The sequence below is a fragment of the Sorex fumeus genome, unplaced genomic scaffold (assembly GCF_029834395.1).
Source record: "Sorex fumeus unplaced genomic scaffold, SorFum_2.1 ptg000128l, whole genome shotgun sequence".
In the NCBI taxonomy this organism is placed as follows: Eukaryota; Metazoa; Chordata; class Mammalia; order Eulipotyphla; family Soricidae; genus Sorex; species Sorex fumeus.
In genome coordinates this window covers 24529739-24542778 of record NW_026606185.1, presented here as the reverse complement: position 1 = coordinate 24542778, position 13040 = coordinate 24529739, and the positions used below count along the sequence as shown (strand labels likewise).

General features: G+C 39.9%; 1 protein-coding gene across 3 annotated transcripts in view; it reads left to right on the top strand.

Moving 5' to 3' along the window:
- ROCK1 (Rho associated coiled-coil containing protein kinase 1) overlaps positions 1-13040 on the top strand; it is a 122880-nt gene that overhangs the window by 22634 nt on the left and 87206 nt on the right. For all 3 annotated transcript variants that reach the window (XR_008795528.1, XM_056137909.1, XM_056137908.1), the window contains exon 2: positions 4430-4511. Coding sequence is in view for 2 of the 3 variants with exons in the window: in XM_056137909.1 (XP_055993884.1) it covers positions 4430-4511 (82 nt within the window). In the remaining variant the exon portion in view is untranslated. The remainder of the gene's footprint in view (positions 1-4429; positions 4512-13040) is intronic.

Sequence of the window (13040 nt, the reverse complement as noted above, 5' to 3'; positions counted from 1 at the left end):
AACCCACTGCACTCTAGCCCCGTTTTTGCGTATAGATCTATCAGTGCTTTATCTATCTTGGGTATTAACCCGTTATCATGTGAGTGATGGGCAAATAATTTCTCCCAGTCTGGGGTGTTTGGTATTTGTTCATTGTTCCCTAAACAAATTAAGAGGTGCGGAAGCGTCTTAATTTAATGTAGTCCCATTTGTTTATCTTTGTTTCTGTTTGCTTGACCAATGGCTTTGACTACTTAAAGATGTCTCTAGCTTCAGGTCTGATACTGATGTCTCTAATTCATTTTGATTTGACTTTTCTGCCTGGTGTTAGAAAGTAGTCTTTTTTTTTTTTTTTTAATTAGTGAGACACCTTGAGGTACAGTTAGAAAGTAGTCTCATGAGTTATTTTTCCCTTGCTTGTGACTCGCCAGCTTTTACAACACCATTTGCTAAGAGTATTTCCTACTTCATACTTCTTTGTCAAACATTAACTAATGTATCTGAGGGTCTGTCTTTAAATTTTCAATACTATTCCGATCTGAGAATCTGTCCTTACTCGAGAAACATGCTGTTTTAATTACTATACCTCTTGGTAGTACAAGTTGAGGTTGGGTAGAGCAATGTCTCTCATCTTTGTTTTATCTAGAATAATGGATTGTCTCACTTTGCAGGGTGGGGTTGGGGTGAGGTGGATATTTGTTATTCTATGTGAATTTCAGGACTGTTGCATCTATCTCTTTAGAAAAAAAGTCAGGGATATTTTTATAGGGATTGCATTGAATCTTTAATGCTTTGGGGAGCATTGTCATCTTGACAATATTAATCATACTGATCATGAACAGGGAATATGTTTCGATTTCCTCTTTTACTTCTTTTAGTAGTCTTTTGTAGTTTTCTTTGTATCGATCTTTGACATCTTGTTACACTGATTCCTAAGTACTTGATTTTATTAGCTACATTTGTGAGCAGGATTTTTAAAAAATTTATATTTCATTATGTGCATATAGAAAAGCCATGAGCTTTTGCATGTTGATTTTGTAGCCTGCCACTTTAGTATACACATTTATTATTTCTAGGGCTTTTTTGTAGTCTTAAGGCTTTTTAAGTGTAGTATTATGTCATCAGCAAATAGAGCTTGACTTCTTTTCCTATCTGGATACATAAATACCTTTTTCTCGCCTAATTGTTATGCCTCAGAGTTCAATTCTGAACAACCAGCTGGTAATAGAACTCAGAGAGAAATTAAAAGATTCCTAAGAAACAAATGAGAATGAAGATATGAGCTTCCAGAACATATTGGACAAAGAACGCAAAAGCAGAGTAAGGAAAGTTCCTAGCAATGCGAACATACATTAGGAAGAAAGGGCCCACATAAATAATCTGACCACACAGCTGAAGATAGTAGAAAAGGACCAACAAAAGAAGTCTAAAGTAGGCAGGAGAAAGGAAATAATAAAACTTAGAGCAGAGATTAATGAAAACAAGAACTGATTATCTGAAAAAAATAATAAAATTGGTAAACCAATAGTAAAACTCTTACAGAAAGAGGACCCTAATAAACCAAATTAGAAATGATAGGGGTGATGTCACAACAGATACCACAGAAACTCAAAGAATCATCATAGATTGCTTTGAAAATCTTCATGCCACGAAATGAGAGAACCAAGAAGAGAAAGATAAATTCTTGGATTTCTATTACTTCCCAGGGTTGACCAAGAAGGTACAGAGCACCTAAACAGATCAGTTACTCTAGAGGAAATGAAAATGGTGATCAAAAGTCTGCCAAAACAAAAACCCAGGTTTGTTCACCTAGTGAGTACTTCCAAACCTTTAAAGAGGACCTGCTACCAATTATTTTCATGCTTTTCTAGGAAATTGCAGCATCAAACACTTTCAGATATCACTCTGATATCAAAAGCAGACAGACAGCACAAAAAAGGAAAACTATATACCAGTATCACTGATGAACAGATGCAATGATCATCTCAGCAAAATACTAGCAAATTTTTTTTTGTTGTTTTGCTTTTTGGGTTATACCCAGCAATGCTCAGGGGTCTTTCCTGGCTCTGCACTCAGGAATTACTCCTGGCGGTGCTTGGGGGACCATATGGGATGCCGGGGATCGAACCCAGGTCGGCCGCCTGCAAGGCAAAGGCCCTACCCGCTGTGCTATCGCTCCGGCCCCACTAGCAAATTTTTTTTTATTTTTTATTTTTTTTAATGTAGGAGTACTGCTATTTATTCAGCCACTGATTAGCTGATTGAATTGTGCATGAACTCCACCTTACTATTTTTTTTCATTTTTATAATTTTATTTATTGAATCACCGTGAGAGCAGTTACAAAGCTTTCGGGTCTAAGTCTCGGTCATACAGTGAAACACCTATACCTTCACCAGTGCCCATTCTTCATCCCCAACAACCCCAGTATACCCACCCCCATCCCACACCCTCCCCTTACCGGTGGGGCAGATGATTTCCACGTTACTCTTTCTCAACTTTGATCACATTCAATAGTTTGACACCAGACCCACCATTATTATTTGAGATTTTTACCCCAACACTCATATCTGCTGAAAAGGCAACCGTAGACAATTTGTTTTCTATTGCTGGTTATGAATAACATATGATGTTGCGTGACTGCAGTAGTGGCTGCATGATTTTGAAATTCTGAATTTTTAACACTTAAATATGGAGGGATTTCTGCCAAAACCTGCTGGGTTCCGAGATTTGTTCCTGAGTCTCTGGGATCATGGCCGTTAAGCAGCTTGATCCGGAGCCAGAGAGGCCTTTCGTGGGCGATGACTTGGAGTCTTGTTGTGGTGGGGAGGACAGGACCGGTTCTACCCCCATCCCGTGAGGCCCAACATGTTTCGTCACTGTGCGCCCAAGCCTGACTGTCCAATGGCCTCTGGAGGATGGCGACCACTGAGCCACGAAGGGGGAGCAGGCAGAGGGACAGTACCCTTTCCCCCTGGGATCGCCCGGCGACAATAACCTACTGCAGGGTCCGGACACATTTCTGCGAAAAGCCACTGGGTTTTGAGATTTGTTTCTGAATCTCTGGGATAATGGCCGTTAAGCAGTTCAATCAGGAGCCAGAGAGGCCATGCCTCCAATTACATAGCTGAGCCGGAGGTGGTTTGTGGGTGTTTCCCACATACCTCATTTTTGGTCATTTGCTTTCTTGGTAAACTTTGCCCCAAGTTTTTGGGGTCTGGCCAAAGGCACAGCAGCAATTTTGGGGTATCTGAAAGTCTGACGGTGCCATCAGGCTGCTGATGCACTCGCCTCACAGGTACAGATTGACCTGCTGGCAGCACCATACCCCCACAATACTAGCAAATTTAATGCAACAACACATCACAGAAATCATATACTGTGATCAAGTGGGATTCATCTAAGGGATGCAGGGATGGTTTAACATATGCAGGTCAATCACCATGTAATACACCATATTAATACAAGGGAAAATAGAGTAGATGTAGAGAAAGCATTTGACAAAATGTAACACTGATTCATGATTTAAAAACAAAAAAAATCCCTTAATAAAATGGAAATTGAAGGAATTTTCCTCAGTATAGTTAACACAAGCCCACATCAAACATAATACTCAGTGGTGAAAACCTGAAAGCCTTCTTCCTAAGATCAGGCCCAAAACAAGTATGCTCACTCTCACCATGCTACATTATATTTTAGTGTCCAAGAGCTAAAGAGCTGAATTTCATGTTTGCCTGTGGTTGCTATAGAAACTGCCTCAAAGAACTCATAGAAACTCAATATATTTTAAAATATATGAATGCAAAATTAATTTTATCCCAATTGTCACATTTTAGTGGGCTTGAGCGATAGCACAGCGGGTAGGGCATTTGCCTTGCACGCAGCCAATATGGCCAACCCGAGTTCGATTCCTCCACCCCTCTGGAGAGCCTGGCAAGCTACCGAGAATATCTCGCCCGCAGGGTAAAGCCTGGCAAGCTCCCTGTGATGTATTTGATATGCTAAGCACAGTAACAATAAAGTCTCCAATGGAGATGTTACTGGGCCCGCTCGAGAAAATCGATGAACAACGGGAGGACAGTGATTCACAGTGATTCAGTCACACTTTAGTAATTATTGTTTTTATGTGTTTGCAGTCATTTATATAGGCCATTCGGTCTTTGATAGTGTCTGTTGAAATAAAGATAAATGTAATAGTAATGGGAAGTGAAAGGGAGAATGTTCAGAGTCATTTCACGTAGCCAATTTGCTCCTTTGCTTGGAAGAATTAGAAAGTGAAAATTTTATATGAAATAAGTTTTCTCCTGGTATTCATGTAACCTTTTTGAAGATGTTACATGAGTACAGGCTGTATTAGAGAAGCAAATTAATGTTACAGGTATGTTTTATTATTTTATCATAAAAATGAAAACTTCATTGTATAATTTAAAAAAATTTTGTTGTCTTTCTTAGGATGGATTGGATGCTTTGGTATATGATTTGGATTTCCCTGCTCTAAGAAAAAACAAAAATATTGACAACTTTCTAAGCCGATGTAAGTAATTTTTGTAATTGTTAATGAAGTTTTTACTTAACTGAATATTGATTTTAACTCAAGCCCTTCTCTCCCCCTTCTTTTGATTCTGGTTATTTTGTTAATAATTCCTACATAAGATGAGTTGAAAATGTGAAAGGAATTATATTAGTTTGAAAGCCTATCTCTCTAATCAAGAGATTTTATATTTTGCAGAGAAAGGGGAAAAAAGTAAATGGTTAAAATGAATATGTTGAATTAATTATATGTATACATGCTGACTGAACACATTTTCCTCTATTTTTCTTTTATAAATGTATGTGTTTTATACAGAGGAATTAGTATCAATATACACACCTACAGGTAAGATCAATTCCGGGTGAGGGAGGTCGATCAGTGGGCTGGAGCATCTACTTTGTATTCAGAAGTCCTGGAGTCCTGGTTTGCATTCGCAGCACAACATGGTCACCTGAGCATTAACCAAAAGTAATCCTTAAGCACAGACATAATATTAGCTACTGAACACTGCTAGGTGTGCCCAGCACTCCATCCCCAGCCCCCAACACACACACAAAACAAACCAAAAAAAATACCAAAGATCTGTGTTAAGAAATTATCTTGGCGCATATGCTGCCTGACTCATCTGCTGCTTGAGTCCACATGGCTGAACACATATGGTACCCTATCTCCCCTCTTGAGATGTGTATTTTCATATTTCATGCTTTTGTGTCTAATGCTGGGATGTATGTAGGGACTTTTCTCCCTCTGCTCTCTGGGTTCTCTCCTGAGCACGTTACTCGCTACTCTCTCCCACTTTCTCTTCCTCATTCCCTTCAAAACCTCCAAATTAAATCTGTTTTACTTCAAAAAAAAAAAATAGAAAGAGAAAAGAAATTATCTCTACTATATTTCTTTACTTTTTTTTCTAAACCATATATGCTAACATATTTATGTTGGATTGATTGTAGTAGTGTCATTTAATTTTTTTTTTTATTTTTGCTTTTTGGATCACACCCAGTGATGCTCAGGGGTTACTCCTGTCTTTGCATTCAGGAACTACTTCTTGACAGTGCTCAGGGGGCCATATGGGATGCTGGGAATCGAACCTGGGTCAGCTGTGTGCAGGGCAAACTCCCTACCCGCGCTGTACGTCGCCCCAGCCCATTTTTTTCTTCTTCTTTTTTTTTTAACATAGTCATGTTGGCTGCGTGCAAGGCAAACGCCCTACCTGCTGTGCTGGAGCGATAGCACAGCGGGTAGGGCGTTTGCCTTGCACGCAGCCAACGTGGCCGACCCGAGTTCGATTCCTCCGCCCCTCTCGGAGAGCCTGGCAAGCTACCGAGAGTATCTCGCCCGCACGGCAGAGCCTGGCAAGCTCCCCGTGACGTATTTGATATGCCAAACACAGTAACAACAAAGTCTCCAATGGAGACGTTACTGGGCCCGCTCGAGCAAATCGATGATCAACGGGAGGGGCCTTTAACATAGTCATGTTTTTACATTGTTGTAACTTTTTGAAATTTTTATTTTTTACCATTTCTACACTTGGAAAAGGCGCTGGAGTGATAGCACAGCAGGTAGGGCGTTCGCCTTACAAGCGGCCAACATGGCCGACCTGAGTTCGATTCCTCCGCCCCTCTCGGAGAGCCCGGCAAGCTACTGAGAGTATTGGATATGCCAGACACAGTAACAACAAAGTCTCCAATGGAGACGTTACTGGGCCCGCTCGAGCAAATCGACGATCAACGGGAGGGCCTTTACCTTTACCTTTACACTTGGAAAACTTGCCTCCTATTTTATCAAATTATTTTTATTAAAATATTAAGTTTGAGGTGGAGATAGTTCCATAGACTCATCTCTTGCTCTGCATGTCTGATGCCTGGGGTTTGATCCCTTGTCCCTGAACACTACCAAGAGTGATTTCCAGACACCACTAGGAAGGCTGCCTCAAAATATTTGTGTTATCTTTTCATTTTATTTTGAAATATCGTACCAGATTCTCAGTTTGCAGACTTTTAAAAATTTTTTTAAACTGGGCAGTAGAGTTTGTGGTCACTTATGGCAATGCTTGGGCTATTCCTGATAGTGCGCAGAAATCACCCCTGTTGCTGATGAAGGGATCATATGTGGTGCTAGGAATTTGGCCCAGAGTTGCTACGGACACAACTGCATTCAGAGCCTTACCTCCTTTACTCTCTCTGGCCCAGTTGCAAACTTTTTAGGTGCGAATGTTTTCTTAAACGCTCATATCTTACTGATTGCAGGAAATTAAAATTTTTTTTTGTATTGGCGTACGTTTCTGCTTATCAGTATATCAAAAGAACTAAAAGGCAGTTGCAAGCACTTCTTATTTGATGAGAGGCCAAGTATAAATTATTGTTAGTACAAAGTGAGTCAATACTCTGTCCAGAATTAGTGATAAGGTAAAGGTAAAGGCCCTCCCATTGATCGTCGATTTGCTCGAGCGGGCCCAGTAACGTCTCCATTGGAGACTTTGTTGTTACTGTGTTTGGCATATCGAATACTCTCGGTAGCTTGCCGGGCTCTCCGAGAGGGGCGGAGGAATCGAACTCGGGTCGGCCATGTTGACCGCTTGTAAGGCAAACGCCCTACCCGCTGTGCTATAGTGGGATCTCAAAAAGAGTCACTGTTTGAGGAAATCAGAAATGGTTATAGAAGGAGATACAAGCTTAGAGCATATTTGATAATAATCTAATCAAAATGGGTAATAGTGTAAGGACATTTTAGGGTCAGTAGTCAACAGCTGCAAAGGGATAGAGTGGTGATGCAGTTAAAAATAACTGGGCATTGCTAAGAGTATTATTTGGGAGAGTATCTAGAAATAAGGCTATAGATGCAGACATCAACAATACATAAAAGTTGTTTTATGCTATGTTATGGGATTAATTTTCCTCAGTCAACTTTTCAGGCTGGGTTACTCAGTGTTTCACTGGCAAAACATAACACATCATTATAAAGCTTGAATTGTATTTGAAGGTTTGAGCATAAAATAATTTTCATATTAAAGCAATGAACTTTTATGAAATTTAAAAGTAAGGTAAAGGTAAAGGCCCTCCCGTTGATCGTCGATTTGCTCGAGCGGGCCCAGTAACGTCTCCATTGGAGACTTTGTTGTTACTGTGTTTGGCATATCGAATACATCACGGGGAGCTTGCCAGGCTCTGCCGTGCGGGCGAGATACTCTCGGTAGCTTGCCGGGCTCTCCGAGAGGGGCGGAGGAATCGAACTCGGGTTGGCCTTGTTGGCTGCATGCAAGGCAAACGCCCTACCGCTGTGCTATCGTTCAGTATTATGATTTTTCAGATTAGTTTTAGATAAATCAGAGATTATTTGGATGCTTTGACTACTTATGTAGGTGTTTGGGTCACACCGGGAGGTCTTACTCTTAGCTCTGCTCAGGGATTACTCCTGGCGGTGCTCAGGCATGTATTTGAGGTGGAACTTGGTCAGCCATGTGCAAAGCAAGTGCTTTAATCATAATTCCTGTGCTATCTCTCCAGCCCCTGCTTTGACTGTTTTAAATGTATGCCAGGTCATGGCCTGGAGCCATAGTACAGCAGGTAGGGCGTTTGCCTTGCACGCAGCCAACCTGGGTTCGATTTCCAGCATCTCATATGGTTTCCTGAGCACCACCAGGAGTAATTCCTGAGTGCAAAGCCAGGAGTCACCCTTGTGCATTGCCGGGTATGACCCAAAAAGCCCCCCCAAAAAAGTATGCCAGGTGTACTGGGTTTATTTGGGCAAAAGTAGTAGTAGTCACATCAATGTAAAGTGAATAGGTTTTATTGCTACATTTTATTTATGCTAATAACTTTTTTCGTTTGTTTTTGGGCCCTGCTCAGGTGTGCTCAGAACTTACTTCTGGCTCTGTGCTCAGGAATTATTCCTGACACTGTTCAGTGGGTGCCAGGGATTGAACCCAGGTTGGCTGTGTGCAAGGCAAGTGCCCTGCCCCCAATACTATGTCTCTGACCCTATTGCTAATACATCAAAAAGAATTTTTAACAGTTGAGAGGTGTCTTATAGTCTAAAGAGATAAAATATTGTTGCTTTATATAATTTAGAATTTTTGGTTAGGTAAATGAATGCACTATTAAAAAGTAATGCAGTCAGCAAAGTTGAAATATATAGAAAAGGTGATTGAGTTCATATATCACATGCAGTTTATTATCTCTTTTTAGCGACGGGGTTTGGGTCATAAACTGGCTTGCTCATGGCTCACTCCTGTCTCTATTCTCAGGCATCACTCCTGACAATGCTCAGAAAAATCATATTCTGTGCCAGGGTCAGTCCCATGCAAGGCAAGCACCTTATTCTTGTTCTATCTCTCTAGTCAATGTCTCTCAATTCATCATTTTATGTTGAAAGTTATGCAATTGTTCTTCAGTAATGTAATTACTGAATTAATGCAGTGTTGCCTAACATTTCTTGTAACTATATATAACATTATCGAATTCTTATATTTAAAATATTTTATTATTAGAGTTGTAAATTAGTAACATATAAATTATATATAAACATTTATGACCATATAATAATATCAGCTCTTTAAATCGCTCCAGAATTTACCAATTATAGGTAAAGGTAAAGGCCCTCCTGTTGTTCATCGATTTGCTCGAGTGGGCCCAGTCTAATTTAAAAAATATTTAAAGAAAAATTGTTTCTTAGGATGTTAGATTAAAGATTGTATATACTTTAAATATTTTAATTTTGTATTACTGTTTAGGGGAGGTTTTAGACCATACCCCGTGGTGCTCATATCTCTTCCCTGACTCTGTACTCAGGGGTTACTCTTAGTGGTGTTCAGGGGACCCTATGTGGTGCTGTGGATTGAGTCAGGGTTGACTACATGTGCCCTACCCTCATACACTGTCTTCAGCCCTTTAATGGTTTTTAAATTTTTAGTAACCTTGAAGTGACTACTTCTCAACCATTCTGCATTGCCCTTTTTATTAATTTGTGATTGTTTAAAGACTAGTTGTGGGGGCTGGAGCAATAGCACAGCAGGTAGGGTGTTTGCCTTGCACGAGACCAACCCGGGTTTGATTCCCAGCATCCCATATGGTCTCCTGAACACTGCCAGGAGTAATTCCTGAATGAAGAGCCAGGAATAACCCCTGTGCATCGCCAGGTGTGGTCCAAAAAGTAAAAAAAAAAAAAAAGACTAGTTGTCTAGGTACTGGCTTGTGAAGACTTAAGGTGTCTATCACTCAGTTTCCCATTTATTTGCTTACTGAATGTACTGTGTTTCTCACACTGCAAAACAACTAACAATATCTTCTTAATCAACATAGTTGACAACCAGAAATTGGTTAAGAAAAATAAGACTCTGGATAGTCACGAAATTATATATTTATTGATCTTAGAATTAATGAAGGCTTACTATATTTACAAACTGACAATGATAATTTTTAAAATTAGAATAGTATTTATAAGTATATTTATAAGTATATTTATAAGAAATATAAATAATCCACAAATAGCAATATGTTACAAATATAATTCTATAAATTGCACTTATGTATTATAACATTCATTTTAAATATTATGTGAAAGACTGTCTTCAACAAAGAGCTTGATACTGTGGGGGATAAGCAAGGCTTTGAAAATGTTTGGAAGATCTGAGAATTTTTCAGTTTTAGAAAGAGTGACAATGGCAGCAGGTTCACTGAAAAGTGGCCTTTGAGGGTGGGGGGGAAGACTTGATGTATTTTGGAGAGTTAGATGAATATTTAAGGAACAGAACGGCATATCGAGGAATAGCTAATACAAATAATTTGAAAGTAGTATAACTTGCATTTGTAAAGAATAGCAAGAAAGCCTTTGTGGCTAGTGAATTAAGCAAGGGAGGGAATAGTAGGATGATGTTAGAAGTAAAGAAATAGGCTAGGTCATGTAGAGTCTTGTAGGCCATTGTAAAATCTTTGACTTTTATTCTGGATGAGATGGCAAGACATTAAAGAGTTTTTAGAAGAGGAGTGACATGATCTGACTTGTGTTTTTAAGAATGCCATCTCGTGTTAAGAATAGAATATGAAGAGGCAAGCATAGAAACAGGCAAATGGGTTCAGAAGCTATTGCAATAATCTAAGGAAGAGATGTTGGTAGCATTTGTCCAGATTGTAGATATATTTCAGAGATAGAGCCAGCATGTTTTCCTAAAAGATAGGATGTATAGTGTAGTGGGGAAAAAAGTCACAACACCCCTGAGTTGATCGTAGAAGTTTTGCCTGATAATGTCTCTTTAGTTTTTGTTTTGTTTCATTTTTTTGGTACCCTACTTAGATGTGTTCCAGGGCTACTCCCAGCTCAGGTGCTTAGATAACTATGTGCTGGGGATTGAACCCTGGCCTTCCCGGCCTCCAGCATGCAAAACATATCTCCAGAGGTACTGGTTAGATAACTGAAAGGGTGAGTGAACATTTTGTCTGAGGGACATCCAGGTTTGATCCCTGACCCGCATGGTCTCCTGAGCACTGTGAAGAATGACCCAAAACATAGAGCTGAAAATAACTCTCCCCCACCCTCCTTTTAATTTTTTTTTTGTTTTGTTTTTGGTCATCACGAGGTTACAAAGTCATTCTTGGTTAGGTTTCAGACATAAAGTGTTTCAATACTGATTCTTTCACCGATACCCCCTCCCCTCTATCAATGTCCCCACCCCCATTTACCTCCCACCCACCAGTCTGATTTTACCAACAGTATGAGATAACATACACACACACATACACACACACATATTGAAACACTGTGTGTGTGTATGTGTGTGTGTGTTTTGCACTGTGGTTTACAGTAGCATTGCTGATAAGGTTTCAGACATAACATTTTACTACCTTTCAGCACCACCTCCACCTCCTAGTTGGATGCTTCCTTCTATCCATCATAGGCGTTGCCCCCACCCCTCCACCCCCATCCTATTCCCCAGCCCAGATTTCCTACTGAGTACCACTTCTCATGGTCTTTGTTTCCATTGTTTTTGGGTATTTGTTACTGCACCATTTTTCTGAGATCATTGAAGTATCGCTCTCTGTTACTCTTAACTTCATTCAGCATGATACTTTCCAGATTCTTCCATGTAGCAGCAAACTGCATGACTTTATTTTTCTTATAGTCAAGTAATATTGCATTGTATATATGTATCTGTGCTATAGTGATAACACAGCGGTAGGATGTTTGCCTTGCGTGCAGCTGGCCTGACTGAGCCAGGTTTGATTCCTCCGCCCCTCTCGGAGAGCCCGGCAAGCTACCGAGAGTATCTCGCCCGCACAGCAAAGCCTGGCAAGCTACCCGTGACATACTCAATATGCCAAACACAGTGACAACAAGTCTCACAATGGAGACGTTACTGGGCCTGCTCAAGCAAATCGATGAACAACGGGAGGACAGAGCTACAGTGCTACATATATGTACCATTCCTTCTTTATCCAGTCATTTATTCTTGGACACATGAGTTGTTCTCAGATTTAGGCTATTGTGGATAGTGCTGTAAGGAACATCGGAGTGCCAATGTCTTTTCTGTATTTGTTTCTAGGCAAGCTCAGTTCCTCATTTTTTGTTTTCCAGAGTTGCTGAACCAGTCAACATTCCCACTAATAGTAAATGAGAGTCCATTTCTCCTGCATCCATACCAGCACTGGTTGTTCTTGTTCTTTTTGATGTGTGCTGTTCTCTGTGATGTGAAATAATTTCTCATTGTTGTTTTGATTTGCATCTTCCTGATGATTAGTGATGTAGAGCATTTTTTCACATGCCTTTTGGCCATTGTATTTTTTCCTTTGAGGAAGTTTCTGTTCATCTCTTCTCTCATGTTTTGAAGGGGTTGACTTTTTTTTTCTTGTAAAGCTGTACCAATGCCTTTTACATCTTTGATATTAACTCTTATCAGATGAGTAGGCTGCCTTTGTTTCCTGATCATCATTTCTTTTGAGGTATACAAGCTTCTTAATGTAGTCACATTTGTTTATATTTGCTTCTACTTGCTTGGTCAGTGGAGTTTTATATCTTTGAAGATGCCTAGTTTCAATGTCATGAAGAATTCCTCTTTTTCTTTCTTTTTCGGTAATGCTCAGGTTTACTCCTGGCTCTGGTTTCAGGAATTTTTGGGCGTGCTCGGGGGACTATCTGAGATGACAGGGATTGAACTTGGGTCAGCCACATGCAAGGCAAACACTCTACCTGCTGCCCTTGATACCATGGAGAGTTCTACCTATGTTTTCCTCTATGTACCTTATGGTTCAGATCTTATTTCAGGGTCTTTAACCCATTTTGATTTGACTTTTGTGCATGGAGTTAGAAAGAGGTCTGAATTCATTTATTTGTAGCTGTCCAGTTTTCTCAGCACCACTTGTTGAAGTTTTCCTTATTTCACGTCATATTTTTTGCTCCTTTATTGAAGATTAAATGATCACATACTTTAGGATCTGGGAGTAACGTTTTTTTGTGGGTTTTTTTTTGTGTGTGTGATTTGGGGATTTGTTTTTGTTTTGTTTTATTTCAAGCCATCATTTCATTTGATGCCAATGGGTTATT